General features: G+C 41.9%; 1 protein-coding gene across 1 annotated transcript in view; it reads right to left on the bottom strand.

The window, feature by feature from the left end:
• The window catches only part of LOC147302785 (uncharacterized), a 431,420-nt gene that overhangs the window by 55,633 nt on the left and 352,563 nt on the right, over positions 1-23,224 (bottom strand). Inside the window, exon 7 of the mRNA XM_086283599.1 lies at positions 22,627-22,807. Within this exon, the coding sequence (XP_086139725.1) occupies positions 22,627-22,807 (181 nt within the window). The remainder of the gene's footprint in view (positions 1-22,626; positions 22,808-23,224) is intronic.

Below are 23,224 nucleotides of genomic sequence, written 5' to 3'. Positions count from 1 at the left end.
TAGACTTCAGGAAATTAAGAAACAAATGCACGACACTTATCAAGAAGGCTAAGTCAGAATATTATTTATCTGTTACTACAGAAAACCTCAATAACCCTCAGAAATTTTGGAAAGTAATTAAGTCCTTATCTATAAATAAAATATCACAGGCTCTTCCAAAATTCATTTTAAAAGATTCTGTCCCAGTTTATGACAGAACTGAGGTCTTAAACAGCTTTAACAAGCACTTCGTAGCTACTGGTTTTTTATTTAAATGGCCTGTATTTATATAGCGCTTTACTAGTCCCTAAGGACCCCAAAGCGCTTTACATATCCAGTCATCCACCCATTCACACACACATTCACACACTGGTGATGGCAAGCTACATTGTAGCCACAGCCGCCCTGGGGCGCACTGACAGAGGCGAGGCTGCCGGACACTGGCGCCACCGGGCCCTCTGACCACCACCAGTAGGCAACGGGTGAAGTGTCTTGCCCAAGGACACAACGACCGAGACTGTCCGAGCCGGGGCTCGAACCGGCAACCTTCCGATTACAAGGCGAACTCCCAACTCTTGAGCCACGATCGCCCCTCTGTTGGAGCAGCCCCCATGATTCCCTGCACAGAACCCCAAACATATATTGGGGAGCTTTTTGATTTTTCTCCTTTTTCTGTCCAGGAAGTGCATAAAGCTCTTAAAGCCTTAGATCACAGGAAACCCCCAGGGCCAGACTTAATAGAGCCCTATTTTCTGAAAATAGCAGCTGATTACATTGCACAACCTCTTACGATCCTTTTTAATCTTTCAATCCAAAATAAAGAAATTCCACTTGTTTGGAAGTCTGCTTTTGTTACGCCAATATTAAAAGGAGGCGACCCGGCCATTTTGACTAATTACAGGCCAATATCAAACTTGTGTGTTTTGGCAAAAGTCCTTGAGTCTCTCGTCAGTGAGCAATTAAAAGAGTTCTTGTACTCTAATGAAGTTCTTTCAAAACTACAATCTGGGTTCAGAAAACAGCATAGTGCTGTCACGGCTGCCACAAAAGTGATAAATGACATACTTGTTGCTCTTGATAAAAAACAGCACTGTGCTTCTCTCTTTATTGACCTGTCAAAAGCTTTCGACACTGTGGATCACGCCATTTTAAAGCATAGGCTTCTTTCTTTGGGGCTGTCTAGACATGTTGTCTCCTGGTTTACTAATTATTTGAGTGACAGGACTCAATGCATTAAATGTGAAAATCTGTGCTCAGAACTTTTGAATATTCACACTGGGGTGCCACAGGGTTCAATTTTAGGACCTCTGCTGTTCATCATGTATATAAATGATTTGGGACAAAATGTGTCCAATGCTAGTATGCATTTTTATGCTGATGACACAGTTATTTATTCCTTTGGCTCAAACTTTGAAAAGGCAATAGAATCATTGCAGAAAGCTTTTGACGTGGTTCAGCACACACTTCTGGAGCTGAAATTGGTTCTCAATGCTGAAAAGACAAAGCTAATGTTGTTTTCAAACATGAAGAGATTTCCTCAAACTGTCCCCTTGGTGTCCACTCTTGAGGGAAACCTCATAGAAGTGGTGCATACGTATAAATATCTTGGCTTTTTAATTGATGATTCTCTGACCTTTAAACCTCACATAGACAATCTTGTGAAAAAACTCAAACTAAAATTGGGATTTTTCTTTCGAAACAAATTTTGCTTTTCTTTTGAGACAAAAAAGCGTCTTGTAAATGCTACATTTTTATCTGTTTTAGATTATGGTGATCTGCTGTACATGAATGCTTCCGCCCAGTGTCTTCATAAGATTGACTCAGTTTATCATGCCTCCTTACGGTTTATTACAAACTGTAGGGCCTTGACCCATTGTTGTGATCTGTACGCTCGAGTGGGATGGCCTTCGTTTGCTCACTGGTGCATCTTTATTTATAAGGCCCTGCTTGGACAAATGCCCACCTACATTTGCGATCTGCTCACACGGAGAAGTACTGTTTCTTACAGCCTGCGTTCAAGCGATCTTTTATTGCTCAATGTTCCATTTGCCAGAACTGAACTGGGAAAGAGGGCTTTTACTTATGCTGCCCCTTTCACATGGAACATGATGCAAAAAGACTGGAAGATAGCAGATCCAGAGAAAAATGTTTTTAAAATGTAATTGTTATTTATAATATGTATGTAACTTTGTAATTTCAACGTGTTGTCGCCTCTTGGCCAGGACTCCCTTGCAAAAGAGGTTTTTAATCTCAATGGGACTTTTCCTGGTTAAATAAAGGTTAATAATAATAAAAATTTAAACTGGTCCCAGTGTTTTTAGCCTAACTTGAGTCTTGAACCATTGGGGCAAATGAAAAATTCCAGCAGTTCTTGAAAGCAGCAACTCTGTGCTTTTTTTGTGATGTTAGGGACATTATGGTAACTCGAGGCAGAACACCATCCAAATCTTGGTAAATAACACATGAAAGAACAAAACAAACAAACATGGTAAAAAGAAGCCAAACGTGTGATAACATTGTTCCATCACGCTCACTCACTATTCTCTCAACCTTTGCCTTCACGGGGCTGCTGCAACAATGTACCTGGGATTACCGTAATGATGCAAATATTAATGAAAAGTGCAGAGTTGCTGCTCTCAGGAATCATTGGACTTCTTTTAATTGAGGAAATGGATCAGGAGTTACGGTAGTTACAGATGTTTAATACAACCCTAGAAAAGAGCTTTCTGTAGTGCTGTGCGATACGGAAAGATGTTTTATGTATCCGATACAAGTAAATACAGGGCTGATATGATCTCTACTTTTTAATGTGGATGATGCATCATCAAAATGCCAAATTGTTTACATTTTCATGACCTTTACGTTGTTTTTTTAGGGGGCTTCATCCTAATGATTATTAATGAGTTAAAACCGAGGACAGAAATAATAAAAGGATTTAGTTTGTAGCCCATAGTTTAAAAACAGTAATCACACATTATCCCTTTCTTTAACAGCAACACAAAAGGATCATTATATTCCATTAAATCTGAGCCATATTATATTCAGTATATTTATTTTAATTTCAGTAAATGTTTTTATTTAAATGACATGTTTCAGTGAGATAAATGTGTTATTTCAAGGTCGTTGCATCATTTTTACTTTTTGAGTTGGCTAAAATAAGAATTAGCCAGTTGCACTTTAAAGTAATATAACCAACATATCGCCACAGTTATCTACCTGGATATTCTTCAGAGCATGCTTTCTTGCATGTGACAACAAGAGACCTCTCGGTTGTCTGGTGGAGCATTTAGCGCCTCGCTACATGTTTCCAAATCGGCCTTTCTTCTCAGTGAAAGCTGTCCTAGAGAAGTAAAGCAAGTTTGTAAGTTTCTCTCTCAATGTTTGTAACGCATTCCCACGTTAAGCTTAACAACCGATATATGGAGCGACTGCCGCGTCTCCTCTCCCCCTCCCTCTCCTGCTGCTACTTCAATCATGAAACTAATCAATGATCAGCTGATCGCAAGTTCCGTCTCTCTTGTTTGTTTCCCACTTTGCGCCAGAAAGAGGAAACCAGCAGATAAACCACAGCAGCACGTTTAAGCTTGATAAGCTGTTGTTAGAATTTATTTAATATTACTTTAATGCCTAATGCTATAAGTAGCTGACAGCTGGTAACTGTGCAGGGGCGGGTCTAGCACGGTTTTGCCAGGGGGCCAGCTGGGGCATTAACAGGGAAAAGGGGGGCACAAAGAAATACTTTTCTTTCTTATTCTCGTTTAAAATGTCTCGCTTTTAATAAATAATTATCTGAATCTTACAACCAAAGTTTTTATCTAACGTAAAATGTATAGAAATCTAATATTGTATATAGTAACTATTAAGTCTAATATATACCCTAGTAAGTTATAGTACTTTTTCCTTTGGGAAGATACCATCTGTGCAGTCTGCAGTTCTGTTGAAGAAAGATGTTGAATCTATTTAATTGTTGTTGAAAAATAATTGATTTCTGTGCATTTTTTTTAAATACATGCATTAAATTAAAGTCGATTATGTCGATTAAGCATCACGAGGCAGAGGGTGGGCGATGGTTCCCTTTAGTTTTTTTTTTGCTGGGAGTTTGCAACCCTATTAGTTAGGTTGTTTAATATTTCTGCTAAGTACTCTTTAAAATACCAGAATAGGGAGGATGGTGCAGGTTTAAGTTTATTAGATTGATCAGTGTTGCTGAACTATGAAATATTTTGGGTGCAGTGTGTTTTTTGCGTACAGGTATAACTAAATAACTTTAATGTTTTATTTTTTAAAACTTGAGTATGAACTTATACAAAATAAAGAAAGATATTAAAAAAACTGTTTTATTGATTATAAAAATACGCTGTATCGGATTCATATCGATACTGGACACAAAAAAGTGGTATCGTGCGTTCTCTAGTCCATACAGGAGAGAACCAGAAACTAAAGAAACTAAATTGCGTGTTTACCTTTATGTTGACATCAGTGTCTGTTTTTTTTATTATTATTATTTCAGCATTTCAGCATCTCAAAATATTTTTTAGATAAAAGCAGTCAAAATATTTTTTTTAACAGATGAATCATTAAAGGATGGCAATTTCTAAAATGGTAACCAACAGACCCGTGTGTTTTCTCTTTGGAATAATAATAATTATTGCTCATTAATAAGAAAACTATTTCTAATCCAATTCAATTTTCGAACAATCAATAAAATGATTGATGACTAAAATGATGAATAACTGCAGCCCTAGAATAAACACATTTTAGAGAAACTTGTGATTTTTGAGATGATGCAGTTTTAATTTGATCGTTTTTCCCCTTTGGTAACTTTGCTGTCCTCGCCCTGAGTTCCTTAGTTTCACCAGCTAGACAGCGAGATAACGATGCTCCAATAACCAGACTTGTTTTCCTTTCTGTGCTGATTTATTGAAGAATGGCCTCTGACCATTGCCTTCTCTTTGACCATCGTAAAACTGAAAGTACAAAATACTGTATTAGCTAACTAACATTGTAAACTAGCTTGTTACACTCTTACTGCAAGCTAACAGTAGATTACAGCTCAGTATTCAATACCATCGTTCCCTCGAAGCTGGACAGGAATCTGCAGGATCTAGGACTGAGCAGCTCCCTCTGCAGCTGGATCCTTAACTTCCTGTCTGATAGACGCCAAGTAGTCAGACTGGGCAGCATCACCTCATCCCCCATCACACTGAACACTGGTGCTCCACAGGGGTGTGTACTGAGCCCTCTCCTGTACTCACTCTACACCTACGACTGCACAGCCACTAACAGCTCCAACATCATTGTGAAGTTTGCGGACGACACTACAGTGGTGGGTCTTATCACCAAAGGTGATGAGACGGCTTACAGGGAGGAGGTCAGCGCCCTGACCCACTGGTGTCAAGACAACCATCTCACCCTCAACGTCGCAAAGACAAAGGAGTTGATAGTGGACTTCCGGAGGTGCAGAGAAGTACACACCCCCATCACCATCAACGGCGCTGCTGTGGAGAGTGAGCAGCTTCCGCTTCCTTGGTGTACACCTGGCTGAGGATCTTACGTGGTCAGTACACATAAACAAAACAGTGAAGAAGGCGCAGCAGCGCCTCTTCTTTCTCAGGAGACTGAAAAGATTTGGCATGAGCCCCCGCATCCTCAGGACCTTCTATCACTGTGCCATTGAGAACATCCTCACTGGATGCATCACCACCTGGTACGGCAACAGCACCGCCTACAACTGCAAAGCTCTCCAGCAAGTAGTGCGGTGCTCTGAACGGATAATTGGAGGTGAGCTTCCCTCCCTCCAACACATCTACAGGAAGCGCTGCCTGAGGAAAGCGGGGAGGATCATCAAGGACTCCAGTCCCCCCAGCCATCAACTGTTCAGACTACTTCCATCAGGAAGGAGGTTCTGCAGCATCCGGTCCCCAACCAGCAGGCTGAGAGACAGCTTCTTCCACCAGGCCATCAGACTGCTGAACACGTCATAGACACCTCAGCTTCACTACTGGAACTTCAACATTATGCACTACACACTAGGGCTGCTCGATTATGGCAAAAATGATAATCACGATTATTTGACGATATTTATTTAACCCTTTAAGACCTACTATAGAACCAAGTCCACCAGAGCTTATATTATTTTTTTTTTATATGCTGTAGTGCCATTTGTGGGAGCATTTCAAGTTGCTATACATCAATACAACTGTTATAGCCCATATTTTAATAATATGTATGCATTAAGTCCATAGTAATTACATAAATTGCAAAAAAATGCAATAAACTACAAAAAAAATTGAAAATCGTTTTTGTTTTGTTTACATATATTTCTACTTGGAGAAATTTAAGAGGTTTATCCCTCAAAACTTTAAATACAATAAAGTTGCAAAAAATAGTTTCCCACCACAGGAAATTTATTTTGAGTGTCTTCATAGTTTTATTTTGGAGATACAGCAATTTTTATATACTGCAGGAAAAACAAAAAACAATCCTATGATGCAAATTTGCAAAGAAAACAGCATGTGCATCATTTCACTGTGGGAAGTGTTACGAACAGCTGATAGTAACGGCAAAGCGTGTTTCTGGAATATTATGTTTTTGTTCCTGCAAGTGCTTTTTATGCAATTTTTGCAAAGCTATATGTGGAACGAAACCGTGACCTAGGACAAGCTGATGGCATAAGATGTAAGTACAACTCCTCCGGTTTCATATGCAAAACAAATTATTGCGCTAGCTTACACGGTTCAGGTTCTACAGGGATTTAAAAATAGTTACGCAAAACGGAGCGTGCTGCTCTGACCGGCTTTAAAGGGTTAACAATGACTTTTAAAAAATAACATAAAATAGTGTGCAACACCACTGAAGTTTTTTTTTTTTTAAACTCTCTTTTCAACCAACGGCAGTCACTCTCCAAATAACTTCTGCTTAGCTTTCCGAGCTTCCCTCGGGTCCTCTTAATCAGCGGTCTCCAACCTTTTTTGCGCCACGGACCGGTTTATGCCCGACAATATTTTCACGGACCGGCCTTTAAGGTGTCGCGGATAAATGAGGGAGGGGCTAATAATCGGCTCAGTCATTTTTAATGATCGTTGAAAGCCCAGATCGTAATCGTGAATAAAATTCGATTAATTGAGCAGCCCTACTACACACTGTATATAAATGCCACTTGTTTTGCACATGTCCAACTACCAACCTCTGTATATTTTATTTTATTGTTTACTCTATTTAAATTGTAAAATATGTACACACACACACACACGCGCACGTAGAAAAACATATTTAGTATACACATCCAGTAATGCATGTACTATTATATATTGTACATATATTTATTAGTCTCAGATTTAGCCGTTCTTATATTTTGCTTGTTTTACGTTATTGTATTTTTGCACACCTCTGTTGCTTGTGAAGCTCGCAAACAAGAACTTCACTCACATGTACTGTACCAGTGTACCTGCACATGTGATGTGACAATCAAAGTGATTTGATAACAAGATAAAACTTTCAAATGTACAAATTATCGTACCATTTTTACACAAAACAAAAGATAATAATTATTTTATCGTCACTCATACTTACAGACATATCTTGTCCAAGGCAACAACATTTTAAGGTCCATATCAGCTTAGAACGATAACTTTCCGCCATCTTTGATTTTTTTCACCTTCTCATTGTTCCTTTCCCAAAGTAGTCAAACCCATATTACAAAGCAGCCACTAGAGGGAGCTCTAGGGCCGTTTGCAACCATAATATCCAGCTTACCTTATAAAAGGCAGAACAGTAACTATAGTGTTTGCAATAAATGGAGACATTTAAAAACAGAAAGCTATCATCTACTGTGATTCAAGTGTATAAACTAAACCACATAAAATGGCTTAAACTGAATATGGTCGCGTTTTATTTTTTGTGTGGCCATTACTGCATTTTAATGGTGTTATAGATGCTGTCGAGGCTAAGCCTACATTTAAAGCCACTGAGCTGTTTGTTGGCAGGTTAATGCAATGTCACTGGTATGAATAAACGTATTAAACTTAGTTCAATAACTGAAACCATACTTATCTTGTCCTTTAGATTCTTTATTCCAACACAATTTAACATAACAGCGCAGCGGTCACAATCTGTTTGCTCCTTCCCAACAACAACACACCTGCTGCTAATGACCTATCTACCTTAAATAGACACACCATATGTAACACAAAAGGTGACCCCTAGTGGCATACATGAGGTACCCACACAAAAATGGCTCCTACAGATACTGACCACAAATATGAGTACAGAGAATTTCCAGCAAGCTTTTAATACTGTCACAAAAAGGTCTAGAGGGATTTATCAGCATCATCCTGTCAAACTGGTTTTATGGTGGTTTTGATGAGAACAGATTATAGCTTGATCAAGAAGACCAACCGTCGAAGTCCTGTTGGGAAACCTTTGCACTTTTTCAAGGTGTGAGTATCATCAAGTGTAGCAGTGATGTCCTCATTGGTCGTTGACACAGTTGACAACTTGTTTGAGGGATGAAATTGTGGCGTTTTGGTCAGAAAGTTTATACTTGTAAATCAGACTGCAGAAATATTTCTGAAAATGTAGTGGTTTGTTTGTTTGTGGTTTGTTTGTTTGTGGTTTGTTTGTTTGTGGTTTGTTTGTTTGTGGTTTGTTTGTTTGTGGTTTGTTTGTTCATGTTTTTTGTTTGTTTTTATTTCAAATATCTTATAACAAGATGAAACTACAATTGTAAACGCAATTTGGTTTTTTGGTTTTTTCTCAAACTTAACTTAACTTGAGGCCTTTTTAAACAGCATATGAGCCATATGTATGTGTGTATATGAAAGGTTGTTTGTAATACATCAAATTGTTGCTTATTCTAGAGCTGCTGCTGTGCCTGATTGGTCTACTCGCTCGAAACTGAAGGTTGACTTGATTCTTTTGGTTTTTTACATTTTGTCAATAAACCAACTTCTTTATGATTTGAACGGCGTCTCTGACGTGTCACAGGCCTGTCAGCTTTCTTGGTGATTGGTATAGATTTGAGCTTCATGCTCTGGCTGTTGTTGGGTTTTCCTCTTTCATATTAAAGCTTTTGTCCTACATTTGGCTCTAAAGTCTAATTCTAATCCCAGCACTGTGTCTGGGTGTGTGATGCTTGTTTTCCTGCTCTTTCTCATGAAACAGTCACAACATTCTCAGTCCAACTTTCACTCTTTGCTGCGTTTGCTGCAGCTGCAGTGAACATGGTGCCGTTTGCCTTTAAGAAAGTTGTGCACAAAGGCTTTTTCTCTAGCAGACAGCTGTGTGGCTAAAAGTCAGATCATTTTTTACCACCTCAGTCACACTGGACTGAAACAAGAGTGAAACTAGGAAGAATCAGAGTTTGTCCAGTGACTGCACTGATTTTCTTCATATTCACAAACTGATTCTAAGTAGTTGCATCAGCCAGCTAATCACCCGGACACTGAGCGTCCAACACGCTCCCTGAAGGGAAACGATTACATCCTCCAAACAATCACAATCTGTCTCTGAATGACTGGAATTATTCTCTGATTTGTCAATAACTGGAGTTTATCAATGCAGACACGTTGCCAACATGATGAAGTCAGTCTGAGTCGCATCTCTTTGGCTAACTTAACTCAAGTGGTTGCCGACTATTCTGGTTCTATTCCCATATAACAGCAGGGTTGCTGAGCACCTCTGTCACTCTGCACTTATGTTCCCAGTTCTCTTTTGTGGAGGAATTTTCCAGGAATTCCTGGGACCAGCTTTCCATGAGAGACCCGATCAGGAGCGACTGTCCTGGACACTCCCAGCATCACAGGGACTCACAAACCCGTCTACCACAGTGAGAGGACTGATGGTCACAGGCCCACATGTAGCTTTAGATCACACGTGTGCACTTCCTGTGGTCACTGCTGTAACTCTAGACTCACCGAGGGCCAGTGGTTGGTGAGGCAGCAGCAGCTGAAGTCATGTGACTAATGGCTCTCAGCTTCTGTCCTCCTATTCGCCGGTGTCCTTCACCTGTCACACCTGGTCAAGAAAGAGTGAGAATGTTCAGAGCTTTAATGGAAAAGAATATTATTACATATAAAAGGCCTCTAACAAGTATTGTAGTGTTAATCAGGATGAAGTCCATCATGAAGACTTCAGAGTGCTTCAGACAGTCGGTGTTTCATCCACAGAGCCTCCAGTCTGCATATCAAAGGATCCTGAGGAATGACAGTGAAGCCCGAGTTCCCCTCATTACATTCATGTGTGTGACTGTGAGGAAAAGGTGATTGTATGAACGTGTGTGAGCGAGTGAATGAGGCTTGTATCAGAGTGGAGATAATGTCAGCGGCACAAGCTGGACGCTGCAGGTGTCACATGTGAATCTGTGCATCAGTGTCTGCACCTTTGTGGAGGTGAAGCTCAGGAGGTTTGGATTTGTTCAAAGCTCTGTCTGCTCCATCTTTCTTTCCCTCAGGCCTCTCCAGATCAGGAAGGAGGTCCTGTTCTCCTTCTCCCTCCTGGATTTCTGGATCCAGGGAAGGATCAAAGTCTCTCAGCCCAGCATCAGAGCTTCTGGCTGGGGGAGGACTGGAAGTTTCAGCTGGAGGCTGAGAGCCTGGATCTGCCATCTGAGTCACAATTCAAATATTCTCAGTAATCTCAAAAAGCAACAGAAAGGTGCCATTTTCATGAGCAGTGGGTTATCCAGCAGTTTGATTCATGTCAGCAGCATTTAGTTTGTAACTGCTGACTCACCTCTGGCTGTGTCCTGCTCTCAGGGTCACAGTGGACACTGTACCTTTGACCGAAGCTGCAAAGACAGTCAGCAGGGGTCTGGATGCATTCAGCACCACGTCCTTGTTGGGCAGACACCTTCAGTGACAGGACAGTTTATTATGCTGGTAACGTTAATAAGTCTGTTCACCTGTAGAGCTCATTTAAACACATCAGGTGTAGAACATCATGTGTCATGGCGTGTCCAAACTCACAGGCTGCATCCTCCTGAGGACCCGGCCTTCAAGGTCTACGTGGGCCGGGTCCTCCAAAGGTCGGGTAGGCGGGAAGTGAGCGGCTGTGATGGTCTGGCCTTCAGATCCGCGTCACCGCTGTCTGGGTGGAGTTATATATATACTATATATATATATATATATATCTTAGGGGTGCAACGATACACAAAATTCACGGTTCGGTTCGATACTTTGGTGTCACGGTTCGATATTTTTTCGATACAAAAAAAATGTTCATGCCTTTTTAATTTGTCATTTATTAAAATTATAAATATATATTTTAACTCAAAAGTACAGTTTTTAAATTTAACCCTAACCCTTGTGCGTGTTTTTTATTTTGACAGTGAATGCGCACCTGCGGACCACTTATGTGCAGCCCTGGTTATATAGCTCATCATATTGCAGCCACAGAAATTCTTTTGTCCATGAAACCATAAAGCTGCACTTTCTTTTTGCCTTATAGTCTGATTTGTCATAACTTCTCCGTTTTGTGGTAAGCTTTTCTTTGGCTGTCACTTCTTCACCCTGACCTGTCTTATTTGGCTCAGCAGAACTGAAATGCTTTTACACACGCACTCACATAAGCTCAGCGATTCTCTGCACGATCAACCTCTCACATGTTTAAGCTGCGGGAGATTTCACTTGTCATGTTTGCGTAGTAAGCTAACGATTAATAAGACGATGTCAGAGGAATTGGTGCACAAATTATCATCACTCACAGATCAGTGCTGTCGCTCTCTATACACAGTTCGCACGATTGCAAAGTGAAAGCAAAAAAACAAGCGCAAATTCAAACGCGACTTCAATATGTCACATATTGACAGTGGCTCACCGATGCCAATGACATAAGTACCCAGCTACATTTCTGAAAGAATGCAAAAGCATTGACATATATTTTTCCTTCCTACAATAGCCCGACGGGCAGGGAAGAGATAGATTTTGGTAGCTCGACTGAAAAAATAGCTAGCCCCAGGACGTCGGGCTAGCGATATTGCGAGCCGTGTATCTGATTGAGGAATCACTCATCTTTGGAAAAGACAGTTTATTACAGAGAAACGCAGATTCACTGAGCGCTCAACACAGACAGCATCGTCAGAAGGAAAGTTGATAAAATAAATTACAAATGTTGTATTGTTCGATACATATGCGTACCGAACCGAAAGCACTGTATCGAACGGTTCAATATCGATATGAATATCGTTGCACCCCTACTAAGTGACTTATATATCATGTTTAAACCTGAACAGCCAAAGGCCATGGGGGTCTAAAAACGATGTGCTGGGAGTCCGCTGTTCTCGCCGGCTCTAATGACCCTCGACCTCCCGGTTAGCTATCCAGATGGTGGGTAACAGACGTCTCCAAAAACGTCAGAGCACTTTTGCAAATATGTGATATCTTGACAAACCGAGCAGATATTTGAAGTTTACACTCCTACATTCTCAAACAGGAGCCCCAGCAGAGATGGATGGCTGGCGCGGCTCTCCGGAGCCCCCAGTCAGAGCAGATGCAGGGCCAGCAGGTGTGGAGACCCCTGGCTGAGGCAGCTGAAGCTGTGGGTGGCTGTCAGTCAGCTCAGGATGCCTTTTGGGCTGCAGCAGCATAAAATCCTCAGCAGGCTGGGTAAGCTTGCGTGAGCTCTCTGTGGAGGCTGTTGCAGCTGAGATGGCTCACCCGAGCGGTGCAAACTTAGTTACCTTCAAGGCTCCAGAGTCAGCTGAGGTCAGCAGCTCAGCCTCTGGGGAGGTTACAATCCCTGGAACAGCCAGGTCTCTACAACCAGAAACAGTCTTTGCATGTGCAGCTTCAGAACCAGACTTGAAGTTCCAGTTAGTGTCCGATGTCCCAGAAACACTCAGGTGCTCACTGAGCAATCTCTTGAGGCCAACACTCAGAAAATCAAACCGTCTTTGAGCCTTTGTAGGAACATTTATCGTCTGTGCTGGAAAGGTGGAAACATCTGGGAGATGCAGCCTTAACACACTGGGCTTCACAAGTCCTTGGAGGCAGCTCACTAAACTCAGGGATGCAGACAAAATCAGCACTTGCAGGAACACAATGTGCCCTCTCACAATGAGCTTGGAAGCATAAACTGAGTTTTCCTCACTGACTGTTTTAGTGGTCTCCCGGTCGCAGCCCGCATGGGGCCGATGCGATGCACTCTATCAAAGGCGATGTTCTTCACCGTGTCCTCCGGCAGCTTCAGGTGGGTTTTGATGAAGTTTTTGCACTCTGAGCCTTCTTCATCACAAGATCCTGGAAGCACTGATCAATGTAATCTTGGAGAGCCTCTAAACTCTCCCCGTTGTTCTCCAGGGTGTTGGAGATGATTTAGACAAATATTGTTAGTTAGAAGACTATTGATAAGTGTATTTGGTAATACTGAAGCTTAAAGGAATTTGTTCAATTCTAAACTACCATTCACTTTAATTTTCCGCCAAAATCTCCGGCGTCTGACGTCAGTTACAACATGAGTCGCTTACCTCTGTCACTCTGAAGTCACATTGAGTTTTCCTCACTGACTGTTTCAGACAGGATTGTGGGAGCAACACAAAAAGCAGCTTCAGCTGGAAACACACAGTTTAGTGGCTTTGCTGCTCGCTTTAAGTCACAATAAACAGGAAACTCATTGTGTCTCATGTCAGAATCACTCATATACAGGAAAGGAAGAGGCGGAGCTTATTTCCTGCAGGGAGAGGTTAGCAGTCTGTGTCTTTCTCATTTCTGACTCCTAAAGAGCTGAAAAACACAGGCTGTTATTGGTTTGATTTGATTTGATTGATTTTTATTGATTAGCATTCAAATATCTCAGTGAAGACAGAACAAAGATCTACCACAAAGAAAGCATGAGACAAGGCTAATCAAAAGGTATTGGCTGAAGCATTTGCTTATTACGCCAACCCTTTTAACAAAAGATCTTTTTGCATGCAGCTCCTGTACACAGGGCTCGAAGCAAATAATAAAACAAAGCAAAAACAAAACAAACAAACAAACAAAAACAACTTTCCACCTTAGATAAGTAACGACATCAATATATATATTTTTCTAATACTCTATTTTTAAACATATTTTTAAACAAGGAAAATGAATTACACCTTTTTAAATCACTGTCATAACTATTCCACAGGTTAACTCCTCTAACAGAAACACATCTCTGCTTTATGTTTGTCCTTATTAGAAATCTGTTCCCCTTAAGTCATATTGACTCTCTCTGACTTTGAACAGCTTCTGAGTACTGGGGCAAAGCAAGTTATTTTGTGCTTCATACATTATCTGTGCCATTTTATATTCAACTAAATCATAAAATTGCAGGGTATTCAGATTAACAAACAAAATGTTAGTTGGTTCTATATAGTTTAATTGGTTTATAATTCTTATAGCTCTTTTTTGTAACTTGAAAATATGAAGAGTGTTTGTTTTATATGCATTACCCCATATCTCCAGACAGTAAGTCATATATGGAAGCAACAGAGTACAATAAAGTGTGTATAATGATTTTTTGTTCAGGACATGCTTTGTTTTATAGAGAATAGCAATGGTTTTTGACATTTTTGTTTTCACATGGTTTATATGAGACTTCCAACTCAGCTTATCATCAATTATCACTCCAAGAAATTTATTTTCGTACACTCTTTCAATTTCAATTCCATTAACCCTGATTTTAGATACATTTTTCACTTGTCTAGTGCCAAAAATAATCAATTTTGTTTTCTTTATATTTAACGATAACTTATTTACATCAAACCAGTTTTTTAATATATTTAACTCCTTTTCCGCTGTAGTCAGAAGCTGTTCTAGGTTTTTACCTGAGCAGTACCGAGTGGTATCATCAGCAAACAATACACATTTTAACAGTTTGGAAACACTACATATGTCATTTATATATAATATAAATAATTTAGGGCCCAGCACAGAGCCCTGAGGAACACCACAAGTTACCTTCAACTGCTTAGATTTTACATTATTGAATTCGACATATTGATATCTTTCATCCAGGTAACTTTTCATCCACTTGTATGCTATCCCTCTTATGCCATATCTCTCTAGTTTATTCATTAATATAGAATGATCAATTGTATCAAATGCCTTTTTTAAGTCTATAAAAACACCAACAATATATTCCTTATTATCTATTGCATTAGATATCCCTTCAACAAGTTCCATCACTGCCATCGAAGTGGACCTTTTCACTCTAAAGCCATATTGGTTATCACTTAGGAGATTATGCTTCTCAATATATTTATCAAGTCTATTAACAAATAACTTTTCTAAAATTTTTGAGAACTGTGGGAGTAGTGATATTGGCCTGTAATTGGTAAACTGACATCTCTCTCCGTTTTTATGGATTGGAATAACTTTTGCTATTTTCATTTGTGAGGGAAACACACCAGTTTGAAAGGACAGATTACAAATGTATGCGAAAGGTTGCACTATATATTCTATAATACTTTTAACTAATATCATGTCAATACCAAAACAGTCAGTGGACTTTTTATTTTTAAATGTCTTCACAATGTTAATTATTTCATTGGGGAATAAATCACGCCTGAGCTCTACCCACTTCGAGTCCAGAGAGTTTTATTCACACAGCGCTGGAAAGAGAAGCTGACCAGGGGTTACATTGGTGCCGTGAGCCGTCAATCGAGTGTTTGGACGGTGGACTCCTCTCAGCAACGTGGGCCAGTTTCAGCGCTGCACGTTTGTGATTCATTGTTGTTCTTTCTGACACATTTTTTTTTAAAAAGGAGCATATATAGCATTTTTGTTCTATTCTAGTTGTTGTGATGGACATCACAGAGGAGGGATCGAGTACTCCTAATGTTGTTGGTAGGGGTAGGGGGTTGTTATGTTCCCCTTTGCGTTTGCGTTATGACACTCCTGTTAGTGGGCGTGGTTTTGTTAGGGGGGATAGTCAGGGGATCCCAGGGCCCCAGTCCAGTGAAGGGGTTGTTGTCCCCCCCCCTAGCCCTGTGTCACACACGTCTCAGAACAACAGTTCACCTTCTCCTAACCCAGATACTATTGCCACGGAGATTGTGAGTCAGATGGGGGATGTGATCCAACTGGTTGGTCAGAGAGTAGCGCAGAGTATCTTAACCCAGCTCAGCCCGTCTGCTAGTACCCCCTTACCTGCACCCACGGCCACACCTTTCCATGCTGTGTCATCTACATCTGCTGTTGATGCTGCGCCGGTGCAGTTTGTGTCCCACAGGAAGCTTAAGGACCCACCATGCTTCAGAGGGGATGGTTCTGATCTCATTTCTGTGAGAGAGTGGGAGGATCTGATGAGAGCCTTTATAAAGCTGGGGAGTCTGAGACCTGAAAAACAGGCTGAGGAGATTCTTGTTCATTTGAGAGGCAAGGCTAAGGATGTGGTCCAGGTTGGCATTAGAAACAGTGTCGTAGATGTCACACGTGATCCTGAGGCTATTTTTGGAATCCTGAGGAGACACTTTGACTCTGCTCAGTGCTCACCTCTTCCACTGGCAGACTTCTACACCACTCTCCCAGAGAAAGGCGAAAGTGCATTCGATTACTGGCTTAGGCTGCACCGTGCTGTTGATCTTGCTGTTGAGCGCCTGAAGGAACGAGGACAGGCATTGGGTAGCCCCAGCACTGAGGTCACCCGAATGTTCATCAAAAACTGTCCCTCCCCTGAGCTTGCCATGATCTTTAGATCAAAGACAATTGATAAATGGACAGCCAATGAGGTCCAGGAAATCCTGTGTGAGTCCCACTCTGGAGGAACGTTGAACTCAAGCAGCACGACAGCCGAGAGAGTTGCAGTGAATGCGCAGCAGATATCAACAGCGTTGCCTGTCCAGCCAACAGAGAAGCACATTCAGCCACAGTCGACAGATTCAGCTACTTTGGAGCGGCTCATAGGCATGCTTGAGAAGGTTCTTCTGCAAAGATCCTTTCAGCCTGGTTTGACCACGCGGCCTAACTCCAGACGTTCCAGGATTGAGGGCCTACATGATAAGCCCTGCTCCGTCTGTCATGATATGTCTCACACAGCTTTCATGCACTGCCGAGATCACAAACTCTGTTTTCTGTGCCACTCAAATGACCACACCAGGCGTGCCTGTCCTGGATCCTTGTCGTCTTCTGCCCCTCGACGGTCGGAAAACTAGTTGATCCACATTTGAGGGAGGAAAGTGTGGATCATCTGAGTGACTCTCCCACTTGCGACAGCGATGACCTGGGATCCATGTATGAATCTCTGTGCTCCACTTCGCCACCTGGTACGACAGTTGTCTTCCAAATGACGCAAAGAATTAAGAAATCTGACAATTTGTTTTATACGACTGTGGGGACTGTGGGCGGAGTTTCACTGAGAGCCATGATCGACAGTGGCTCTATGTCGTGCTCTATTAGTGAGGCTACTGCTACGCGGCTTTTACAGTCCTGCCCTGATCTGAAGCTCGAACCAGCTAATGACATTGTTGTTGTTGGTGCTGGGGGTCACCAGTTCCAACCTAAAGCAGTTTGTGATTTGGAAGTGACTCTTTATGGTTTCAAGCTGCTCATCCCCATGCTGGTTATTCCAGGCCAAAGTGACGACATGATTATTGGCAGTAACGCTATTAAGTCGTTGATTCATGTAATGAAGAATACGGATGAGTATTGGAGGCTTGTATCTATCTCAGGTGATGTCATCAATGATGACTGTAGACAGTTTTTATCCATGCTTTCCAATGTTGAGCGTTGGCGAGGAGGGGCGGTGCCTGATAAGATTGGCACAGTGAAGTTGAGACAGCGTGTTACGCTGGAACCCTTTCAGGAACACCTTGTGTGGGGTAAATTACCTCCCTCTTCACCTCTATCAGCAGGCTGCACTGTTATTGTTGAGCCTACACAGTCTAATACTGAAGCTTAAAGGAATTTGTTGAAAGGAAGAGGCGGAGCTTATTTCCTGCAGGGAGAGGTTAGCAGTCTGTGTCTTTCTCATTTCTGACTCCTAAAGAGCTGAAAAACACAGCCTGTTATTGGCTGGCTGACACTGGGATTAATGTCCTTGAAGCCAGCAGTCTTTAATGTCCAGGTTCAGAACGGGCAGGTGAAAAACAGTCCTTTATGTCCTCTGATGTTCAATAAACTGTCCTGATTACTGAGGGAGCAGAGAAAGTGTCTCCATCACTCACCACAGCTGGATGCTCTGAAATCCTGGAATCCAGCTGTGGAGAGGAGCGCCGGCGGCGTGGACGCAGTTTAGTAATCAGGGAACGGGAGACAGGAGGGAAACACAGCTGGGACCAATTACACACACGAGACAGGAAACAGTAACACAGGACTGTCAAAGTAAAACAGGAAATATAACACAGAGTCCAAAGTAAGGAGACGTGGGACACAGTGAAGACACAGAAACAGAAACCAGAACTATAATCACAAAACAAACTCAGAAACATAAAGAGTGAATCAGCTGATTCAGTGTTTGTGACAAAAACATGGATCCTGGTTAATAACTTTTATTTGTTTGTTTCTGTATTATTTTGTGTATCGTTCTTATGAGCTGTTGTTTTGTCAGTGAAATATTATTTCATTGTTTTAAGCTTTTTGTTGACTTTGAAGTGCTTAAGTTGATATTTTTGAACATTTAATTTGTTCGATTATTGTCGAGTCGATAAAACTGTCAAACGCACAGCTGCTTCCAGCACGGCCGGAGGAGAGGTGGCCGAGCAGACGCACAACACACACAGCTCACAGGTTTGCATTTCTAGATATTGCAGATGTTGCAGAAATTGAGAGTAAAGAACTCAGAGATCCAGCGCTGTCTCCTGCCCCTTATTTATACACCACAACACAACGACAGGCGTAACTCACACAAACGGGTAACATGAGGCTCAGATGCTTTGGACGTGTTCACATATACTGGACACAGAATGATGAAGATGGAGCTGCAGGAAGGAGGAAAAGAGGAAAAACACAGAAAAGATTCACAGATGTGGTGAAAAAGGACACGACAGCTTCTGTTTGTTAGTTTGGTTTTTCTTTATTTGGTAAAGATTCAGAAATAAAGAGAAGATCACATGTTTGAATATTATATTAACGTTCTGTAATTACAACAAGTTGTAAAATCTTTCCAGAGTGAGACAGAGACTGTGCAGAGACTGTAGAAGGACAGAGCAGCAGCAGAGCAGTCCAGATACACTGATGATCCTCTGTCAGATCCAGAGGGACACACAGGGCTGATGCTGGACTCTACATTGTGTCTGACAGTGGAGCTGTTCTCAGAGCAGTTCACTCTGCAGCACTGACAGTCATCTGCACTTCATTCCTCTGTCAGTCACTGCTGGATGAAGCTCTCCTCTCCACCTCCCAGTAACATGGCCCAGTCAGAGCGTCTCTACACACAAGCTGCTGCTGCTTCAACCTCTCTGGATCATCAGGACACAGCTGCTCCTCTCTCAGCACACACACCGTCCTGTTTACCATCATAACCTCCACCTGCAGAGAGAAGGAGGAAGAGCAGAGGAGATAAACGAGTGTTTCCAGAGACTCTTCATCAGCTGTCAGTCAGTGATGCAGCACATCCAGTATAAAGAGCAGCAGGGACGTCAGTGCTGGGACTGTACTAGGACTCATTGTTGCTTCACTTTTTCTAATCTTTGGATTTTTATTGAAGTTGCTGAAAATGTTTTTCCCTCCTAGTTTGAGTTTGGACTTTCATTCATTAGAAGAACCTTGGTGTGTCCACTCTGAGCTCTGTAGGAACCCCAACAACAAGCCCAACAATCCAGATGGACGGTTCCAGCTGTTAACTGGAGGAATTCCATCCAAACATCTGCTCTCACTAAATTCTTCCTCACCTACAGACTGTGTTCTTCACTGCTTTAAACTTGGAAATCAATGCAGTCATTGGTCTGCGTGCTGCTTTGTTCAGAGAGCTGATTGGCTGTTGACAGTGTTTGATCAGAGCGTGTCAGCCGTTACTATGGTGACCATAAAGGTGAGAAACAGGAAGTGTTTGTGTCCAATCCTGAAGCCTGTCACCGTTCTCCTCTCACAGCTTCACTGAGAAGCTGCAGCTTTACAGGAAACACTGGATCTTTGTTTCATACTGACTGTGTTTAGTACAATACTGCTGACAGCACCACCCACTCACTCCATCACTCTACTGACCCCAGAGTCTCCAGTCTGTAGTCTGGACTCTGCTGAAGATCAGACAGCTGCTTCACATCTGGATCCTTCAGGTTGTTGTAGTACAGCTCCAGCTCTCTCAGATGGGAGGGGTTGGACTTCAGTGCTGCTGCCAGATAATCACAGCTGATCTTTGACAAACCACAGACCCTCAATCTGTATAAAGAATGAAAGATGTAAGTTTATTAGACAAAGTGCTTGAAATCATTCAGTGTTTCATCATCTGTTCAGAGCTGAAGAAGGTTCAGAATGTAGAAGTTTAGAAAATGGAAACTCCAAACAGCTGAAGCCAACAGGAAGCAGCTTCAAACAGGAAACTGTGCAGAGTTTCAGACTATATGTCCTGATGCAGCCAGTTGGATTTTGGAGATTTGAATCTCTGTTCTGTGACTAAGTCCTTGAATCATTTCTTCCAGTTGGTCCAACAAGACAGACTAAGTATTGGACATGTGTTGTGGCTCCATCAGGGGAGCTTCTAAATGTGATGTGATGGCCCCTCTGGGTCTGTCAGGTCACAGCACTGAAGAGAGCTCAAACTGGGCACACAGTTGTTCCAGTCTGGACCAAAGACTCTATACTGGGACTGAGGGACTGCTTTGACTGCACCCACTGGGACTTTTTAAAGGCTCATGTTCTCACTTAGATCATCGATTTCTACTGACATTTCTTTCTGGGAAAAATGGGGATTACTTTGGAAACAGGAAGTATTTTCCCCAATAAGCAGCCCTGGATTAGTAAATCACTCCAACATGTTCTCAGGCAGAAGAAGCTGTCTTGTTATGAGGGAGAGAAGAAAAAGATTGAGGCACAGAAACTTGTTGAAAGAGAGATAAAGCAGCTAAAATCAGGTGTAAAAGTAAAGCAGAGGATGAGCTGAATAAAGGACACTCAAGGCTGGCTTGGAAAGGAATGAAGTCCATGGTGGGGATGCAGAACAAGGAGCAAAGATGAATGTGATGCTGAATCAGCAGAAGACTTGGACTCATTTGATTCCAGCTTTGATATCATTGATTTCAATGAAGAGCTTTGTGATTGTAGCAAAGGGCTGGTAGCTCTGAGAGTCCCACTGATGAGGTGTTTGTGTGGAAATCTCTTAGTGGGACCAAAGAGAGAAAAAGCCCTGGTCCTGATGCTGTGGGAGGGAAATGATTGAAGTGTGCTGTGAGGAACTGACTGGGAGATTTTCACACATTTTCCAGTCCTCCTTGGAACAACAGGAAGTTCCCAGCATATGGAAACAAAGGTTAAGTGTCCTATGGCACTCAGTGATGATGGTGCTGTGGCCCCACCACCTCCACCTCTTTGTAAAGGAACTAACTGTAATCTGAAGCTTCAAATGGAACTAAGACTTCCTCCACTAGGTGGCAGTGTCTGATGAGAAAGTGTTAGTGGAGCTGGCCTGGAGTCAGAAACAGGAAGATGCAGGATTTGGGCTGAAATGGGCAAAAGTGGTTAGCACTAGTGCCTTAGAGCAAGAAGGTTGTAGGTTGAAGCTTGTTGGTCAGCTGGGCCTTTCTGTGGAGGTTGGATGTTCTCCCACAGTCCAATGAAATGCTGCTTAGGTTCATTGGTGCTTCTACATTGGCTGTAGGTGTGGATGTGAGGGAGTGCTTCTCTGTCGCTCTCTGTTGGCCCTGTGATGGACTGCTCACCTGTGCAGGTGGACCACGCCTCTTGCCCTATGACAGCTAGGGCACAGGCTGCAGCCCTGTGAGCCTAAGCTGAATAAACAGTTAGCAAAAATGATCCATAGATGGCCTGAAATCCCCCAGTTAGCAGTTTGGTAGATAGCTATGACATGCTAATCCCATCCAGCAGCTGTATTCTACCTGTAAGCTGATCCCTGCTGAGCCAAAGCACTTTTTCATATACAAATTACAACCTTTAATAGAAACCTATTGGTCAGCATCTTATTAGCCTGCTGTTAGCTTCATTCCACAGAAAACTGAGAGAAACTAACAGAGTTGATAAAGAATAAAGAGAAATGTGCTGATTTAAAGCCTTTGAAGTGCTTCAGATGATCTCTGTCCACTTCTGTCCACTCATTCATTCATGTAAGCTTTCTAATGCAGCTTTGATCTTCACAGTCTGCTTGATGAAACTCATTCTAACCCTGAATGTCAGAGTGTTCCTCCTTCTCTTTCCCATCATTCATGCTGGCAGTGGAGGAGATTTGGATGTTGGACTGTGTTTTGGATGATGTGTGTATGTTTGTGTTGGACTGCTGTCTGTAAAGCAAACGCACATTTTTCTTTGGATTTCAGTGTCACACAGACTTTAAGGTGCAATGAAGAGTTTGAGAGTTTCACAGTGAATTTTCCAGTGGAGGATTTTTCTTCTTCTTTGAAGGTTTGAAATGTGAACATTGTTCTGCTGCAGTCAATGGACTAAACCAGAGAAGAAGAAAACAGACTTTACCATGAAGATCCTCAGTGTGGATCAGTATAATATCAGCCTGATGTCTGCAGTTTAGTGTCAGCACAACTTTCACGTCATATTCATCTCAGCACAACTAAAACATGCTGACTGACCTCAGAGTTTCAAGTTTACATCCTGGACTCTCCAGGAAACCACACAGATGCTTCACTCCTGGATCCTGCAGCTTGTTGTTCCAGCTCAGCTCCAGCTCTCTCAGATGGGAGGGGTTGGACTTCAGTGCTGCTGCCAGATAATCACAGCTGATCTCTGACAAACCACAGCTCTCCAATCTGTATAAAGAATGAAAGATGTAAGTTTATTAGACAAAGTGCTTGAAATCATTCAGTGTTTCATCATCTGTTCAGAGCTGAAGAAGGTTCAGAATGTAGAAGTTTAGAAAATGGAAACTCCAAACAGCTGAAGCCAACAGGAAGCAGCTTCAAACAAACACAACAAGAGAAAAAACTCTGAATGTTTCACATTAAAGTCGTACATTTCTCATAAAAACAGGACAAAGACTTGAAAAAGTCGTGTTTTTCCTTCCAGGAACCACATGGCTTCACTTTTAAAGGTGAAGTGTGACAGAAATGGACATATTTGAAGTCCAACACCTTTTTCCAGTCACATTATTAAAGCAGACAAACTACAAGCTCATTTTCATTCCAACAAGTCATCTTCTGACCTGGACTAACAACACTGGTCTCTAT

Source organism: Aulonocara sp. 'chitande type north' Nkhata Bay, linkage group LG23 (assembly GCF_057382095.1).
Source record: "Aulonocara sp. 'chitande type north' Nkhata Bay isolate Kocher_YH1m ecotype deep benthic linkage group LG23, A_spYH_male_GT1.1, whole genome shotgun sequence".
Classification (NCBI taxonomy): domain Eukaryota; kingdom Metazoa; phylum Chordata; class Actinopteri; order Cichliformes; family Cichlidae; genus Aulonocara; species Aulonocara sp. 'chitande type north' Nkhata Bay.
Note: the sequence above shows the minus strand (reverse complement) of the source record. Positions and strands in the feature narration are given on the sequence as shown.